At 47.7% G+C, this 19,586-nt stretch overlaps 1 protein-coding gene across 1 annotated transcript in view; it reads right to left on the minus strand.

The window, feature by feature from the left end:
* ATP13A1 (ATPase 13A1) overlaps nucleotides 1-19,586 on the minus strand; it is a 547,512-nt gene that overhangs the window by 60,738 nt on the left and 467,188 nt on the right. Inside the window, exons 23-24 of the mRNA XM_069604021.1 lie at nucleotides 9,418-9,560; nucleotides 8,842-8,953 (exon numbers count right to left, since the gene is read on the minus strand). Coding sequence (XP_069460122.1) covers nucleotides 8,842-8,953; nucleotides 9,418-9,560 — 255 coding nt within the window. The remainder of the gene's footprint in view (nucleotides 1-8,841; nucleotides 8,954-9,417; nucleotides 9,561-19,586) is intronic.

Here is a 19,586-nt window from a genome sequence, read left to right on the forward strand (position 1 = left end):
GCAGCGTTACCTGCTCAGGCACCACGCTGTGAGGGCTAGTTTCTGAGTTGCTGGGTGGATGACCCTGCCCCCCCTTGCTGCGCCAGATGATGTGCCGGGCCCATCAGGAGGTGCAACGGAGGCATCTCCAAGAGGCTAAGCAGCTCCGAAAACCATGGCCGGGGCGGCCACCATGGGGCTATTAGAATGATGTTGAGTTGGCGAGACTCCTTGATCTTGCAAATCACTCTGAATCAGCGGTGTGGGCGGGAAGGCGTAAACCTTCATGCTGTTCCACTGAAGCCGAAATGCGTCACCCAGGGAACCGGGGCTCTGCCCCTGCCAGGAGGCAAACTGAGGGCACTTGTTCTGCCAGGTGGCAAAGAGATCCACCTGGGGATGACCCCACCTGTTGAAGATCTCCTGAATAACGAGGTTGTTTAGCTGCCACTCTTAATTGTCCACTCCCAACCTGCTGAGCCTGTCAGCCTCCAGGATGGATTCCCCTGGTAGGTGTACTACCGTGAGGTAGCGGTCGTTTTCCAGGGCCCACTCCCACATGCCGATTGCCAGTCTGCACAGAGGAGGGGATCTGGTGCCTCCCTGCTTATTGACTTAGTATATGCTGGTCGAGTTGTCTTTCTGGATGAGGACACCCTTACACACGAGAACCACTAGCCAGATGGCGTTCAGCTCAAACCAATTGATGTGTTATTCCTGTTCCTGTCGAGTCCAGGTGCCGTGGAGCGAGGAGTCTGTGGTGATGGTGGCCTGCGGGGAGGGAGGCTGAAAGGGCTTGCCTGTCCTTAGGTTGCAGTCCCTGAACCACCATGTTCGGTCCGGGAGGAGAGATGGAGGAACGTTGATCATCTCTGATTGAGAGTCCCACTCCTCATTCCATGAGGCCATGAAGTCCAGCTGAATCCTCCTCATCCTCAATCTCGTGTGTGGAACGGCTAATAGGACCGCCGCCAAGAGACCCAGGAGATGCTGGTACCACCATGCCGAGGTCATCTCTCTGCTGAGGAAGTGGGTGGTGGCCTTCCTGATGGCCGAGATCTTGTCCTTTGACAGAAATACCTTCTCGGAGCACGTGTCCCAGATGAGACCCAAGAATGTCAGTCTGTGTGGGCTGCAGCTGTGACTTCATGAGATTGAGCGAGAAGCCCAGATCGTGCAGTGTGTTCATAAGGGCATGGGAAGAGTGGTGAACCGCTTCCGAAGATGTAGCCCTGACGAGCCAGTCGTTGAGTTATGGGAAGATGTGGAGGCCCTGCTCTCAGTGGGGCAGCCACCTTATTCATGAGCCTGGTAAAGACCCTGGAGGCCGAATTGAGGCCAAAAGGAAGGACCTTGTATTGAAAACGGTAGCCCATGATCCTGAACTGTAGGAAAGAACAATGGGGCTGCCAAATCGGGATGTGTAGGTACGCGTCCTTCAGATCCAAGGAACACATCCAGTCTCCCTTGGACAATGTCTCTAGCTGGAGTAACCATCTTACCCCCCCATCTTTTTGTTGCTTGTGCGGGTTCTGAGCCGGCGAGCTGTCCGGCTGCCTGGATCTCAGTTCCTGGAAGCCGCGGAACCCTCCATATGTACGCCCCCTGTCGGAAGCGCTGCTGTGAAAGGGTGTACGACTTGGGCATGGTCTTTGTCAAGATGGATAAAGACTTGGTTGTTTGTGAACTGTTTTTCTTCTTGTCCATCTCTTCGTCCGTGGTGGAGTGGAAGAGCGTCACCCCCCTCGAACGATAGATCTAATACGTGTTCCTGGATGTCCGAGTTGAATTTCGTGTGGCCGGAGCCAGGCTGTCCTTCTCATGTCCGTGGCGATACAGATGGCACGGCCAGAGGTGTCGATATAGGCCACGGTGGATTCCATGAGGTAATGTGCCACCAGCTTGGCCTCTGCCAGTCCTGCCTTAAAACGTGATTGGGTCTGCGCTGGGAGTTCCGGGAGGAAGTCCACAATTTCCTGCCATAATCTCTGGTTGGTGGCAGCCAGCATGGCATCGGCATTGGCTTGACGAAGGTGCAGGGACGCATTGGAATAGAGTTTCTTTCCGTACGCCTCCATGATCTTCTCCTGACTAGTAGAACCGCAGAGGAGGCGGCTGAGGACGACTGAGGCTTGGAGTATAGTGATGCTGCAGCGATCACAGAGGAGTGTGGCTGAGGATGGGCCGAGAGCAAGAGTGTATCCCCCTCCATCTGCCTGTACTTGGCGTCCATGCGTCGATTGACCGGCTGGGCAGAGTGGGAGTTAAACCAACCCTTCTTGGCCAGGGAGACTACATCGGTCTGCAGAGGAATCTCGGTCTTGGCAGAGGGGCGTCGCGTGAGAACTTCAGCCAGAACCCCCTCTGCCGGCTGCTAGACCTCGGGCTGGGGTAGGCCCAGGAATTCCGCCAGCCCATCAAGACGTTTGTGGAAGGCCCTGGCTGAGGATGGCATGTCCAGATCCTCCTCAACGTCCGTGTCCTGCGGATCAGGAGTATCCTGCGCATGTGGAGGAGTAACTGGAGCCGTAGGCTGGGGCAAAGGAACTGCAGCCGGGGGCTGAGGAGGCGGCAGAGGCTGGTACGGAACGGCCTGAGGAGTCGGCTGGGGAGCCAGGACCAGCGGCTCTGCCGCTAGCATAGTCAGGAGGACTTCCCATATGGCTTCCTTGAGCATAACCCCCATACGAGGCAACTTCATGAGCCAGAGGAACCTCTCGAAGAACCCCTCCTCACTGGTCTGAGGAGGTGTGGCGGGGTAGGTGGTACTGACAGGGTAGCGGGAGGCTGCTGGAGCCGCTGCATAGCCTGTCCATATGGACGCAGTGGGAAGATGCCCTGCACATAAGAAGGATATGTTGTCTGCCACGTACCTGGTTGAGGTCAGATACTCCGAACTCCTGGAATGGCGTTGGATGGGTGCCTCTGTCTGGAGCGGTGGCCATCTTGTCGAGCTGCCTGCCACGTGCCTGAGACGCGTTGCTTGGCTTGCTGGGCCCAGCCTCCTCCAGGACTCTTGTATGTGGATCACAAGGCCTACCCTGCTCCTCAGGCACTCGATCCGGGGGTCGCTAGAGCTGCGTTTAGGCGCCCCCTCGGACATATTGCCGCTACAAGGGCATAGCCCTTCGGCCATAAGGCTGGTATAAGGGCGGAGCCCCTCGGATGACAATCCAGTACAGGAACCTTCTGGTCCCTCAACACTGCCGCCGGGAGGATCCGAGGATCCCTCGGTCCGAGGGCTGGTAGCTGAAGCAGCCTCGATGCACGTGCTGGTACAAGGACCTGACACCTCCATCCCACATGGGAGAGTCCTTGGGAAGGAGTCTCCTTTGCAGGGTGCGATGGAAAATAGCAGCCCTACCTTGGGCCTCGCTCAGTGTTTTACGAAGTTCGAGGTCCTCTGGAAGAGCTCCCTCCACTAGGCTCGTCTGTTCTTCAGCATTTGATGACACCGAGCCACACACTGAACAAGCTTGCCAACCGTGGTCTGGGCCAGGGTAACGCAGGCAGAGGGCTTGGGGGTCTGAAGTTGGGAAGAGCCCGTTGCAGGATGGACATCTGCTGAACCCTGTGGAAGTCGACATGTGCCGAGACGGAGCGTGGCGCCTGAGGACCGAGTACCGGAATGATAAAAAGACCAAAAAAAAGACAAAGAAGTATCTGTGTGTGGAATTACATCGCCAAAGCCAAAACCAGGAGCGCTGGTGAATTCAGCCCGTTCCCATCGACGCGAAAAAAAGGACCGAGGTGTGGCGCCAGAGGGAGGAGACAGGGCAGCGCATGCACCCTCGACCGCGTGCCTCTAAATTTAAAGGTGAAGGTTTTTTTTGGTGAAACAGGTTCCGTCTCCCGTCCCTTGGAAGGGACGCCACATACAGTATGGAGGAAAGGGGACGGGACGCAATATATTCATGTAGGCAAAGAGTAAGAAGAAAAGGGACCCACACAATAAAAGTAGACTCGAAGATCCCCAAAGCCAACACGGATACTCCACATTTATTCTAGGGCACAGCATTTAAATACCAGCAATGTGCACATATCAATAAAAAACATGAGAGTGGGAATTTCTAGACAGTATCATGCCCAAGCATGACTATTTTTTTATTTTTTTTAAACAGGGTACTTTTTAGCAACTACGACCAGTACACTTCACTCCCAACCAAAATGAGTTGCAATTTATGAAATATTCACTTTTACACGAGAGAAGAGCACAACTTTACAAAATACTCTAAAAAAAACCTGAGCTAAAGGAAAATTCCAGTTCTTGTCCTACTGCTTCCTGGACTCCTTGTGGGTACATGACAATTATCCAGGGGCAGATAAGTACTCCCAAAGTCATTTTAGGAGAGTAACAGGGTAAGTAGAAAGTTCCATAGACGTTAACGGGACAAAGTCAATGGACCATCCACTTTTATAGGAAAGGTTCTAGATGTCACCCTACAGGTGCAGATTCTGCAGCACACAACTGCACGGAGGGCCAGAGGAGACCTCACTGAAGAGATACAGAGATTGCTTGGAGAAAGAGAAGCCCCAGAATAAATTTTAGCAGAGCCGGAGGAGACCCAATGCAAGCCAATGGAAATGTAGTTGAGATTCACCTCCCAAGAATCTGAAACTGGGACCGTAGGGACCCCTGAAAGTATACAGTCGACTCAGAGGCAAGTACTTAGAGGTTTTGGTAAAAAATGTTCTAGCACAGCTAAACAATATGGGTAAGTACAAGTTGCTTTCATCTGTGCTCTTTCCTAGATACAGTATCTAGGGACTCTATATCGGAGCCATGGAAGCCTCCCACAATGAAGTACAAACATTCCCATGACAACAATCTTCAAGCTGGAGTGGAGAATCACTCGCCAAAGACTGTGGAAATACCACAGAACCTGGTGGCTGGGTAGAAAAAGAAGGGCGATAGCCCAGATTAAAATGACCCCCGCATAGGAATAACGCCACTAGAAGCAACAGAGGGCAAAGAGATGACCATCCATACTGGGGAGTCAGTAAGTGCCAATTTGCCTAGACAACCCACCACATGAACCAATATGGAGGCTGCAATGTGGGCTCACAAAGAGCCCACGTGGACAGAACCGCAATTTTGAGCCTACCTTTGGTTGCCCTGAACTAAGGGAGCCCTAAAATACAAAATCGCAGAGAGCATTGGTGGCTAAAAAAAAAAATAATGTAGGGCAGCCACCAAATGTTAGGGAGATTTATCATTTTTAATGTTTCATCCCCTCTCCTAGTGAGGCCCACTAGCAAAATTTGCTTGACTTCTGGACCTTTTTTCCTCCAAATCCCGAATAAGTGGAGCCTTTTCTACTCCTCCTTTTGGGCTATGTCTTTTGCAACTCTGTACTTTGTAGTATAACTGTACTATGGAGTCAGTCTACTCCACAGCTCTTAAAGGCATTTATATGTTTCTAATGCAGCACAGAGTTCCTTTTGGCCAGTGTGCTGGGAACAGTTAGGGTCCTCCTTTGAGATTTATTTTAAATATCCTCAAGTAACTACAGTTCTTAAGGATAAGCATCTCTCCCAAAACGTTATAATCAGAGATTGCCGTGCACACACCACCTTCTGTGGAGTGCCAAAGGGATACCTAGTATCCCCCTTCTCTTTGCTCCTGTGACTTTTTAGCCACATAGACAATCTCCTAGTTATGGCTGGTGGCAGTGGACATGTTCTACCAGCTACTGTGTATTTTCTATACCACATGCTATGTCCATAGCCTGGGTAGTGTACAATGGGTGACACCCAAGTAACAACTTGGGACCCTCCTTTTTTCGCCATTACTAGCGTGGTTGTTCTTCGTCAGCCCTTCTTCTACCGTCCTGGGAGGTGGAGGCCTGTGTGTGTGTGTTATGCCTTTGGCAGGAACCCTTGGGTGTCCCTGCATAGGCTCAAGAGTGTCTGGGCAGGCAGAAAGTGGGGGAGGAGTTTTCCACCTCCCTGTCTATCTGCCAGAGTGCCTGAATAGGTTCAGCTCCCACAGGGAGCTGGCTGGCTGTTCCAATTGGACAGCCAAATTCCCCTTTCTGTAAAATGCTGAGAGAGATTGCAGAGGACTGTCTGCTCAAACTGTATAAAAGGTGAGGTTTCCGGAGTGAAAAGCAAGTCGACCACTGGAAGCTGAAGTAACCGAAGAAAACGCCCAGTGATGCCTGAAGACCCTTTGCACCGTGTAGCAACCACTGCTTTCCTGACCCCGATTTCTGTGTGACAGAGGAGCTCCGAAGAGGACGACTCCTTCCCTTTGGCTGGTGGGAACAACCGGTCTCAACACAAACTTTGAATTAAACACTCTCCCAAGGTCCTAGGAGTTTCCAGAGCTACAGAACCCCAATACCAGAAACCCTGCTTTCCACAACGATGGACTAAACATGGGAAGGGCCAATCTGTCCGAATCCGGCAGAGTTGCTGAACCCGTAAGGACACTCCAGAGATCCGATCCAACTTGCCCAGACCCCCTCAGCAGATCGTTGAACTGCAGGAAGCAAAGAAGATTGGCCGGGGTAATCCGTGTCCCTTGTTGGTGCTGCAGAAAAGGCACCAAAATCGCAGAGTGGACCAAAAAGTTGCTGATAGTCATACCACAGGTCCTCCTCTCGAGACTGTCGTCTCCCGTTCATTGTCCTGCCATCAGACCAAGGAATCCTGAGGTCGGGTCCAGAGGGGCAACATCGCGAGGCATCTAGCACAAACCTTTTCTTCTAACCTACGGTAATGTGGGGGAAAAAGGTATTGCTTACCCGATTCTAAGACGTTGCTCCAAAGCATTGGAAAGGGGATTATGGACTAAGAGTATGTTAGTCGCTATCGTGAGTAACTATTAATTACTCTTACGTCCCGTCCCCTTTCATCTATACTGTATGGGTGATTACAAGTGAATGTAGCCCAAGGCTAGAGAGGAGCCCCTCCTTAATAAAACATGTTCCTTAGCACCGCCTGCCCGAATGCTGCGTCTAACCTAGAGGCGGCGCCCCAACAGTAGTGTTTGCAGAAAGCCAAAGGGGTGGCCCAGGTAGCCGCCCTGCTGATTACCTGCCACGGCACATGCTGTTGGAACGCGATGGCTGTGATCTTGGCTCTGACCGCATGGGCATGTAAGTTAGCTGGCACTGGTTAGTGCTGCTCCTCATAGGTCTCCTTGATGGCCGCATCCATCCACCTTGCTATGGAGGCCTGATAACCGGGCCTTAATCCACCGAAAGTGACAAACAAGGTGTCTGACTCGCGGAAGTCCTTGGTTCTGTCCAGGTAGTATTTCAGCTCGTGTCTGACATTCAGATGGTGCAAGACTTTCTGAGGCTCGTCCTTGGGGTCGACAAAGAAACTGGGTAAGACTATTTCCTAGTTGAGATGGAAGGAGGAGGTCACCTTGGGTAGGAAAGGAGGGCGTGTCCCCAGGACGACCTTGTCCCTGTGAAAAGTGGTGTAGGGTTCCGATGCCACCAGAGCATGGATCTTGCTGACTGCATTCCGAGGGCCCACGAGCAGAGCTGTCTTTATGGTGACCCGCCTGATGTTCGCGGATGCCATAGGCTCAAAAGATTTGTGCGCCAAGGCACCCAACACAACATTAAGGCTCCTTTATAGGCAGGTAAAGCCTGTAGAGGCCCGCCAGGTGTCGCTTGACCACCGGGTTGGTGGAGAAGTGGCCCTCTTCAGAGTTCCTGTAAGCCCCTATGTTTGCCAGATAGGTGCAGCATGTATCCACATGCACACCGGAGTGGGCGAGGTGTGCTGAAAAGGAGAGGACGTCGTCCAAGGTGCACTTAAGAGGGTCGATCTCCATAGAGAGAATATGACAATACGTAGCCAGAAGATAACATCCAGAGGGGTGGTCTAAAGCTAACAAGAGTGAGTGTTCTGTTAACTGAAGGAGATCGGGTGCTTGTTATGCTTATTGCCTCGCTTCCTAGTCTACAGTCAATAATGTATAGCCAGGAATGTATAGGCAGGAATTCACATTAGCTTTGTTTTTTGATTCTCAGTACCTAGTAAACTAAGCACAAAGCAGTAAACTAAGCACTAAGAAAAATGAAATTTAATACGAGATGAAAACATGACCATAGATGTGAATATGAAATACGATATGAAAATGTGAAGCATAACATTTCACTTTATCTTAATGTTCTTTTTTAACAAGTACTTATTGTTTGTTTTATTTATTCTGTAATTTGTATTGTTTATATGTGTGAAGTTTATTTTGACTAAAACACTTTAAAGAATAATAATAATAAGAGTATGCACAGTGGTATTCAGTTAATTCTATGTATTAAAGACAGACCCCCCCCCCCCAGCAACTATGTAATGTATGCCTGTATACCACTACACCACTACTGGTGTACAGTGCTCCATTGCTTCCAAAGTGAGGTCTGCACTCAACAAAACCCTGCAATAAAATAATCGATATTAAGACTGGACTAAGATCAGGTGGGGCCCTTAGAACAAAAATCTCCCCCACTTTAAAGCTCTGAAGTGCCATGTCACTTGCTCCAGTACTGCCCACTGCGAAGTAATCTGGAATGTAGGAATGAAGTGTCAAAATGGCAATACATTTGCTGCCTATTGTACCCAAGCAGCAGCCACGACTACTGACCAGCAAAGGGAATCCTAGCCTTTTGGTTACATTACAATCTAAATTCTTGAACGAGGAGTACTTCTAGGATAGTCCAGCCAAAATAGTTATACTCAATGCTGGCCTTTTTTCTTCTCATTGAGAGCAATATTTTATTTTCCAAATTGCGAGAACCAGCTCAGAATAAAGTTTTTGCCAATCAAAACATTGTTTGTTAAAAATCCTAAAAGCAAACTTTTAAATCATCATTACACAAAATGTCTGTAGGACCCAATGTTTACCTTATAATTTATTGCAAATGTTGCCATTTGCATAGCCATAGACATGATGTACACGGTGCTGTTCACGAGGCTCGGCTCAAACTCTTTATACAAATCAATAAAATCATCTTTCCTACAAAAAACGAAATGGGAAATACTTCAGCATGTTAGGTTACAAAGCCAATTTAGTTCAACTAATTATTTCAAATGTCCTCTGGGTTACATTTACATAGAGAGCTTATGCCAGAGGTGTCAGGAGGTATCGAGCACAAATCAAAACGCCCCTCTTAAGTGATGCCTCATTTGCATCATTTGCACATGGGAATATCAGGAGCAAAGATCTTCCATTGCCCCCTCCCTCCAACTCGCTCATTAAGATCTTTTACAAAAATGCTCTGAACGAGGGTCAACTTTGCCTTACAAAGCTAAGAAATAGTGCAAAACTGACACCAAGCCTGTACAACGCATTAAGGGTTGAAAACGGATGAGGGCAGTCAACTACAAATGCAGAAGACTGAATACTTTCTAGCTGAATTTAGTGAGTAGCTATTATGACCAAGAAAACTGATAAAAACTGCAAAAGCGCAACAGACTTACTTTGGCAGGCTTCGAACCTGTGCTCCGTAATACAGATATACAAGGCTTCCAAAGTGGACGAGAAACTGTAGAAGCACAGTTAACACTGTGTAGAGATTGAATATATTTGGCAGTGGGCGTTCTTTTGACAGTGTCTTCAAAGGCTACAGAGAGAAAAAACAGAAAAGCCAAGGATTACCAACCAAATTACTTTATTCGGCCGTCCTGCCATCAAAGTACATCCTAATACAAACCATTTCTTAATTTCCTTACTACATCATATATAGTTCAAATATAGAATACATCCCTTAATTACAGTCAGGACACTGTTCAATGTTCCACAAACCCATATTCGAGTAAGGTCCCTGTGGGCCTTATCACCAGAGGTGTGAGATTCGCACCTGAAGGCAAAGTTGATTGAGGTGCCTTCAGGTGGCCCACCAGTTCCTGGATAGGGGAAAGGGCTGATTACAATCCCGCTGTTTACAGTCGGACCGTGACACCTTGATCTTCCCAGGACAGTTTTGGCCACGCTCAGATTCTGAAATAACAATTTTACAGAGTCATAGGGGCCATCACCCTTGCCAGACATTCTGTGGCAGCCCACCAGGGCTTCGCTAGAAACAAAAGCATAACCCCCCAACAGTATGAAGCCAATGTAGGCATTTATTTAATAAAGCATTCCTTGGTTCGTGCTCGTCAGTAGTCAATTCGGGTACCCCATGGAGAAATACTATATTGCCTCTTTGTCCCACCCAAGATCGCTACCCCTAGCTGTGTACTCCCTAGACCAGTGACTACAGGCTCTAGAATCCTTCACACTGAGGCCTTAGTTTCCCGTTACACTTAACACATGGGTCTTCGTAACAGTATGCTTAATACAATGGGTTGGAACCTTACTAAGCATTGTAGCTGCAATAACTGCTCGGGCTGTGGGCTGCATCATGTGGATCTAATCATTGGACTCACAGGGGGCGATAGCCGGGAGGGATCTCAGATGGCCGAAAATACGGCCATCAGCCTTCTCTGGAACAGTCGACGGACCAGGTATGGCTAATTTAGTAGAGCATTCTGCAGATAAGGTACGGTACTTCCTAGCAAAAGAAGAAACAGTGAGAGGCTCCCCCTCGAGGCCCCCTCCTCTATACTTCCATCAGGACAAATACATTTTTCGATGGCTGCCAATTCAGCAAGCACCCGATCAGTTACATCCCTGAGCAGTATGAACCTCCTTAGGGAGTAAGTCAGATGGGGTGGGTGTCTTGGTTGATTGGCTTAGAAGCCCTGAATGGTGTCAATATAAGAAAGGAACTGAACACAAAGATGGCATATCACTCCAAATGCTACAGGTAAACTTGGGGGATGGCTTTTCTTCAGTCCTATTGCCCCGATCTGTGTTCATTGGATCAAAAGGGCATGATGCAGAATTAGGAATGGAAGTAGGCACAGAGTAATTTGTGATGGGACCAAACACAACAGGGGGACTGGTGTGACATCATCCACTACTAGAAAAAAAGTTGTTCTCCAGCCCATGGAGTATTGAGGCAGATGGACATTAATCAGTGGGCGCAGAGGGGTAGAGAGCAAGAAAAACTGCATTTGTGGGGGTTTCAACTGGGGTTGAGAGCGGGAGATAATTTCAATTGATAGAAGCTTTGGCTTTCGCAATATCCATGCGAAGAGGTTTCCTTGTGGCAATAGGATGGCTTTCTTTTGTGGCTTTTTCTTCCCATCTTTCTGATGTGCAGCTAACTGCAAGGCTAGGGGAGGCAAACTGCTTGGTATTTCCCACATTGGCGATCACCTGTTACAATCATTGACCCTGCCAAAACGTCCTGGTTGGAGCCCAAGAAATGTATTTCTTTTATCAGGAAATCAGTGTCCCCCATGAAAAAAGCACTGCTGGGTTTTCCCCCGTGAACGAGACCAAAACCAGAAGCACATTCCCTGACAAGGCTCGAGGTACATTCCCCTGGTTTCCTTCATACAGCTAGGATATTGCGCTCGTGCTTAGATTCAGGGTGCTCTTGCATGGTAGACTGGGAGATGAACTGCTTACAATAAAGAAGCGGAGAATAGGTGGAAGTGGGTGAGAGCTGACACCTCCATTGTAGTGTTCCAAAGGTGTCACGTCCAGGGGTTCAGCAGATTCAGGGGTTAAAAGTTCTAGGTTCAGGCTGGCCAGGCACCGTCCACAGCAGACCCATCACAGCCCCCTTGGCCCCAACCCAACTCAGAACACTCACCTCGCAGACTCCTTGCAAACTCTGCGAAGCAAACTTCAAATGGGAGAGGGGAGGGGCTGGTGGGGGGAGAGGGGTTATTATCCAACAATCCGGCAGCCAGCAGTCCAACACTTAGGTTCAGCCATTTGACTACACCCCAGCAGTGTAAAACCCCCCGCGGGCCCTGGAGCTTGAAAAGTAGGGGACAGGGTGTGGCCTAGCGCTTCAGCGCTCTGGAGGACACTGGCCCTCCTAGGTCACAGCAGTCCCCTGCGGTGTAAAACACCCTGCACTCCGCTGACTTCAGCCCTCGCGGAACCTGGAGGTGTGGCCTAGCGCTCCAGACGGCGGCAGCCCTCCTAGGACCCAGCATGGCAGTCCCCTGCAGTGTGAAACACCCCACACCCTTTTATGTACTCTAAATGGATGCACAACGTAACAAGAAACTGAAACATTCCTCCATGACTGCTGCACTATTTTATTTTACATGGTTTAGTACTGAGAAAACTGGAAAGGAACAGACCGAACGACCCAAGAGAAATGTAATATTTTTCAGGACTTTTTAAACTAAAATGTTTCACTGAAGAGCATAAGAGGAGCTCTCAGATTATGGTAATACATATGCAACAGAAAACGGCAAATGCATTCAAAATGGTCAACTCTTTATTTAGTGTGCACTTTGCACCGCACGCCCAGGCTTTAATGTCTGTCCATGTTTATGCACACTTTCTCCATGGTATCGTAGGACAAAGGTCCTAGAAGCATATGCCCATGGATCTGCACCGAGATCCTGCCACGCGCGATTAGGTCTTGACTTTATTTTCAAGTCTGTCAAATTCTAATGTGCTCAGACACAATAGAAAACAATTCTCAACCTAATAAATACATATCCATGTAATGTATGTGTTTAGATCTTTCATTAGGGACATTCTAAAACGCTTAATGTGAAAAACACGTAATGTGTGACATTGTGTCAAAACAGATAAATGTACCAAGAAACGTTTACACCTTACATGTTTCTAACTTCCTAGCATATCTGGAATGTTCAATGGTTCATGGTGGCTCAAACTACACCTTATTCACATAACACCACTTTCTCAGAGGACTTAATGCTGCTTAATGTGCCAAATTGCTCTAAAACAAATAGTTTAGACAAACCCTGTATATTACATGTTTCTTACTTCCTAAGAAACCTTAGGCTCAACCTGAAAATTATTCACACAAAGCACTCATCTGGTACAATAGAAAAATGTGGCGTACATGCAAGGGATAGAAAGAATGGAATGCCCGTTAGAGAGTTTTACTAAAGTCCACCTATGGTAGGACTATAGAAGACTCACTCTTAGGAGTACAGGGCTCCAATTAGGTTTGTCCTGAACTACCCAAAAGGCTTGGCAGCAATAGGCAGCCCGCCAGGTTTAGTCTAGGAGGGAGAAGGGCTGTAGTTGAGTACAAAGACCTTTGAGCACACATATGGTCAAAGAAACACTTACACACTATACTAGATGTGATAAACAAGTATGTTAAAATCAAGACAGTTCAGGTAAGTCAATGTAGGTCACACAGATATATATACAGACTAGATATTTGATGTTGCAATACTCCATTTCAGTAGCAGACCTTAGACGAATTACAGGCAAGTATAAGAGTAGCTTTAGGTTAGCAAATCATTCACCAACCAACATTTACTTAAATAGCAATACTGGTAGGTTAGCAACTTTAGAAAAGCCTCTTCTTTAGAAGTCCAGCCCTATCTGGGAGATGTGTATCAAAAAGTCAAATGGAGACACTGGGGGACAAAGGAAGGCAGATGCTGTCCAAGTGGTCAACTAGCAGAAGAAGTGTTTTCGTAACAAGTAATAGAATTTGATTCAAACGGTTCAGGGGGACTAGGTAGGCCACCTGAAGGATTTCAGTTTCTAGGACGTTTGGCTTTAGGCCTGTGAGAACATGGTTTGGTCGTCCACCTCAATGTGACTGAAGGAGCGAACAGCAATAAAAAAACTGCTTACCTAAGTCCCCAGGAGTTAGACAGTACCTTCTATGAAGAGCAATGTCACCGGTGGGTCCTGTCCCCAAGGTAAAACCGCAGCTCTGGTTCGGGTATCTGTCCTTGGCTGCTGGATGAAGAATTTGGTGGGAGTAGACAGTCAGACCGGTCACAGGTCAGCTCAGACGACCATCTTCGCTGCACTTGTTTGAGGAGACTCGACACAGGCTTTGGAATTGTGATGGTTGTCACTTGGCAACTGTCTATGATCGGGATGTAGTCTCTGTAGGCCCAGAAAGATGCTCACAGGTTTGCAGTCGGAACTGCGCTAAACACGACAATGCACTGCCAGAGGTCCCAAGGTAATCGGTTATTGCAGTACTGGAAGGTCGCAGCACTTCCATGGCTCAAACAGCATTGTCTCAAGACGGTTTAGGCCCACCAGTCCAAGGGAGGAAGTCGTGCAGTGTGGATCTTCCCCGTCACACAGCAGAAAGGGCTGGAGCTGCAGCGGTCACCCAGTCAGCTTGCCGGTCTCTGGAGGCACCTGCAGACAACGTCCTTAAGAATGTTTCTTCCAGTGGTCGACTCCGGCTTCAGCATCAAGACCCTCGCCTTTTATGCTGGAACCGTGCCAATCTGCATACATTCAACATTCAAACCTTGGGTGGTGGCTGTCCCAAGGGGAAAGCGAGGCACACAGCTAGAACTCAATCGAAGTAGACACACTGGAGGACGAAGACCTGAGGAGTTTCAGTGCCCTTCCAGCCCTCCCAGGCACACTGGAGGCTCCGGGCGGGCTTCCAAATGGGAGCCTGTCAAAGAAACAGGACTGAGCAGGACTTCCCACCCCCAGGACAGGGGGTAACGTCTAAATGCGCTCATGGAGTGAATCCTAGTGATAAATCAGTGAAGTAGAATCAAGTATAGGAGGCATGTAGGATGGGGAGGCGAAAGATTATTCGGTTAATGTACAAGGGCACAGCTGAGTAAGATCTTTTCATGGGGCCAGATTGTCACATTTCTTTTCAACCTCAAGAGCATATCCGGCTTTTAAAGTTGTGGGGAAATTGTTCAAGAATTTCAGATCCAATACTAAATGATCTCCCCCTATGTCTGGTTTTTTAACCTGGGTGTAGTTAGGTTAACCAGGCATTGACATATCTTTAAAATGATGCAATACCTGCTGGTTGAGTAACTTAGTTTATCTACTCGCCCTAAGAAATAAACTTGACCCAAAACTTCATGACGTGATCGTTTTTGCACTGAGAAAACGTGGTGACGCACGACGAAACTTTTCCAGCAATGTTAATGTGCCATTTCAATACTCTCCTCCTGGACATGTTGGAACACAGTTTCCTATAGACCACAGGATCCTGCACATTTGAAGTACCATAAGGCAAGGCTAATGAGGGTTCTAATACATGTGTGGGACAGGCTTAGCGCTTTAAATAGGTTGTTGGCAAAGGTCCATGGTTAGAAAAAGTCTGCAAAGTTGAATTTGAGCTAGGATTAGAATAAATGATCCATTCCACATAGGACCATCATCCTAGGCCTAGTACAGGGTTGGAGTGGGAGTTTACATTTGGACTTCTGTAAATAAAGGATGGGACCGGAAATAGGATTGGCTGCACAATGATGCGGAATTATATTAATGTAAAGAGTCAGAGGTCTAACCCACAATGCAGCTGCTCAATTAGCATCTGTGTCTTATTGTCCAACAGTGGCGGCAGAGTCATGCAGAAGGGTCCACTGCCTACTGATGGCTCAATATACACATGCAAATAGACGAGCAGGGCCACTTCTGAATATAAAGGAGCCGGTAGTCTGCTGTCCCTAAGCTAACTATGGTTGAAGGGAAACAATTTTCAAATCTTTTTTGAGGCACAACTGGGTAACTTGTCTACCCCCCCTCTCTATGACAGGAGGGGGGGGAGGCTGGATGCGTTGCAGGAGCAACAGCAAGGTATACCACAGGCATCAGGGTCCAATGTAGCTGCTTCTCCTCCACAGCACCTTACATCTGATCAATCCTGTCAGGAATGTACCAAATAAAGCCCATATGTTCGAGTCTGTTGATGTTCTATTGTCCTTCCCACTTCCTCAGATGTCTTAGGCTCCATGTCTCAGTACCTCCAATGAAAGCTCTGCTAACCTTTGCTCTGGGTTCCCTCCCAACAATGAACTTGTAAGTGGTCAGTCTAATGCTTTCTGCTGAAGCAGTTCAGCTTGGAGCCTAGGGAGCCTACAAGGATGCTGGTGACTACATTGACACATCCAGCTCACTGCCCTGGCCACAGGGTAGGGCTAGGCAATAGATCATGTTTTGGCGATTTATCTATATATTTTCAAAATCAATACAGGAGGGCTATACTGATAAGATATATATATATATATATACACACACATATACACACAGACATTATTACATATACCACTGTGTATTCTCTAAGAGGAAACCTGTTTTTTCATTTTATTTTGATCAATGTCATATATAAAGGTGTTTGTGACATCTCACAAGTAACTGGTGGCTTACAACTAAGCATTTAATCCACAATCTGAACATAATCATGTATATATATATCGCCATTAAGCCCCAACAAATTGAGAAATCACTTTAGGTCCATGTTGCCCAGCCCTACCCCAGGGGTGAGAATCTGACAACTTTGTGTAGGACGAATGGCCACATTCTCAAAGTCACCTTCTCTGCAGCTTATTTCAATTGTGTAATACCATCTTTTCTCCTCACACTCCTGTTCACCCCTTCTTTTGATCCCTTTGTAGTGAAAGCCTGCAATGCCAGAAGTAATGGGTGCATTAGAAGAACTAATTATTTACCTCTCGGTAATGTTCTGATAGTTATCATAGATGAGGAATCCGTCTCCCAGTGCCAGCTGCTCTTCCGAAGCTGTTTTCTGCCACCAAGGGTCGCAGCACAGCTCTTGGTCAGTTCCGCCTGATGCTTGTACAAGCTGGACAGAACGTCAGGCTCAGTATATATAGAGGCAACACGCCCTATGACCTCCGTTCTACCCTTTTTCCCTAGCACTCTGATGCTGATGGACCACAGAACAAAGGTGTACCCGCTGCTCCAAGAGGGGCAGGTAGGGAGGTTGATGAGGAATCCACGGTGCCATGTCCGCCTTTTCCATGACAGCACTGCAGCGATAATGGGTGCCATGTCCGCCTTTTCCATGACAGCACTGCAGCGATAATGGGGAAGTCTGCTGAACAACCAAGCAATTTTTATCAGGCTCGCCTATTTCCTGTACCTCTATTGCATTTGCAAAAGCTGTCAGCCAACCAATCATATAATTTGTCTCATCATACATACGCAACAGATGCTTAGGAGATCCTGGACGAGAATAGGGCCCTGAACCAGTAACAGAACCTCTGGAGGAGAATTGAGACCCATCTAGGCTGCCTAACTCAACTGGTGGTCCCTGTGTTTGTTTCTCCATTCTATCATGCTCCAGCGTAGCCAAGTGAAACTCTTATTCACTTTCTCAGAGTCTGAGTTTCTCTCTTTGAAACAAGGCCTCAGCTTCAGAGGTTGACATGGAGATATGAGAAGACGCCTCTTTGTTTGCATTTTCCATAGTGGCAGTAACTGTAAACCCATTGCTAATGCTGGTACCTGTCCCAGCACCTACTGCATCACTACTTAAGGGCAAAAGGAACAATCCTAGATTCCTAGTGATCTAAATTTCTGTAGAATATCAGCCTTTAAACCAAACATTTGCATCACCACTAACATCAGATCACAGTGTTCTGTGTAAATAGATTACAAGACTACACCAGTGGGAAACAATGGGGTACCAAAGACCTTCCTGCTGAGCACCAACTTGTGAAGATGGATTTCTAGAATCTGGCCTGGACGACAGATTTTAGGAGGCCACACAAGTTACAGGGGAACTCAAAACTTAGCCAAAACCCAGTCAAGGTAGCACTAGAGAGCAGTAAAGCTATTCTCTGGAGAGTTTGAGTGGGCTCAGTGGTCCACAGTGAGTCCACAAAGTGAAGCTCACAATAATTCCATTTAGACAGTAATGTATACAAAAATAATAATACTTATTCTAGGCCTTAAACACACTGAAAAACGAAAGAATACCCCCCCAATTATAAACATATATACAGTCATCAGAGGTTCTTAAATGCATTCAGGGACTTAAAATCAACAATAGGCAAGTCAAGTGATGCAGTCAGATGACACCAAGTCACTTCCCCTAGCTTCAGAAGTCCAATCCGTATGAAGAGTGGGGTCTTTATGCCCAAAAGTCACAATGAGTCTATCTGATGCAGGTAAAGTATTTGCGTTGGTGATTGCTCAAGAGAAGAGATGCAACACATTTGCTGGTAAGTAAAAATGTGTTCTTATCTTTCAGGTTTTACTGCTCAGGTGCAATGGCCAACAAGCAGTGGAATTGAAGGATACAAAGAGACTTGTTCTCAATGTTCTCTTATGGAGGACTGGGGGAGACAAATTCTTTGAGTGGACTAATGCCCGACTCCCGACTCCGATTTTCCCAGAGGACTGGATGGGTCGACTGGGAGGGGTCACTGGAGGTTGGATTTCCGGCCTTTGGTTACAGTGCAAGGTGCCCAGAAGCCATATGTGCAAGGATTCTTCCGGGCTGGTCCATGAGCAGAGTGCAACCCTTTGAGATGGATAAGCATCGATGAAGCCCTCTTGAGGACACTTCACAGGATGGAGGAAGGAGAGTTCCTGCGACGGCCACCGACAACAGCAGGCATTCTTCCAATACCGGTTAAAGAAGACCTTGCAGAACAGGATCTTCTGAGGCTGAGAATCAGCAGGAAGGAGACTTCTGCCACATGTTGGCGACCAGCGAAGTTGCAGCTGCAAACGCAGAACAGCAACGCTTCTGGTGAGGGAGCCCACTGGAGAGCTGGTCAATCCAATGATTTGTCCAGAGACATTTCCAAGGGCTCAGGACATTTGGATCCTCGAGAAGGTGTCGAGACTAGTTGGTCCCACTAGTCCACAGGTTGTAACAGGGCCTTTGCAGATCAGGTAGCCCAACAGGGCTTCACCTAGTGAAACGTAGGAAGGGATGCCAGGCCTCTTCAGGAGTCTTCTTCGGATCTTCAAACAGCTGTTCTTCTACACAGGTTTCGTGGTGCCAACGCGGATCCAATTATCCAGCCTGGAAGCAAGTCCAAGCCCACCAATGGCAAGGATCTGCACCATTCAAACAGCCGGTAGTTGTCCAATCTAGGACATTTACTGGTTGCACTCATGCCACACACCCAGACTTAAAGGCACCACAGATGCGAAGTGAGACCAGACAGTTCCACCTGCTTCCTGAGACAGACAGACAGACAGACAGACAGACAGACAGACAGACAGACACACACACACACACACATCACGGGCCCGCAAAAGCTTTAGCTTTCCATGTCAAATGCATGACCTTGCATGGTATTTCCTGACCTGGCAAGGCAGAAAAAGGCCAACCTACAATATGGTCAAGGCCCACTCGAAAATCTCGTGGCACAAGCATTTTAGGGCACTAGCCATGTTTAGGAGTGCACACTAGAAAAAATTCTAAAAATGTATCTGTTGCCACCAGCTTGTCTTTAGGCATATATAACATTAACAAAAAATCCCAAGTGTAAAAAGCTAGGGTGATCCATATGCATCCCCACTGCAATGCATCGAAATCTGCTGTGTGCAATGTTAAGAGTTACAAAAAGTAAAATGCAAAAAGGGAAACCGTTTCCCACTATTGATAATCTAAAGGACTGCTCAGTTTCCCCACTGATAAAGAGCAAAAGGCCAGAAGAGTGAAGCCTAAGGCTTCACTTCCATGCAAAATGTCAGGATAAGTTCAAAAACAAAATTGAAATGTTTGAGGGGGGTTGGGGGGGTCATAGAACCATGGTGGGAAAGTTGCCAAAAGAGAAATAGTTCCCAACAGCAAGACCTGTCAACCACCCATGGCCGATCATTA

This window comes from Ambystoma mexicanum, chromosome 3q (genome assembly GCF_040938575.1).
Source record: "Ambystoma mexicanum isolate Mex_15411 chromosome 3q, UKY_AmexF1_1, whole genome shotgun sequence".
In the NCBI taxonomy this organism is placed as follows: Eukaryota; Metazoa; Chordata; class Amphibia; order Caudata; family Ambystomatidae; genus Ambystoma; species Ambystoma mexicanum.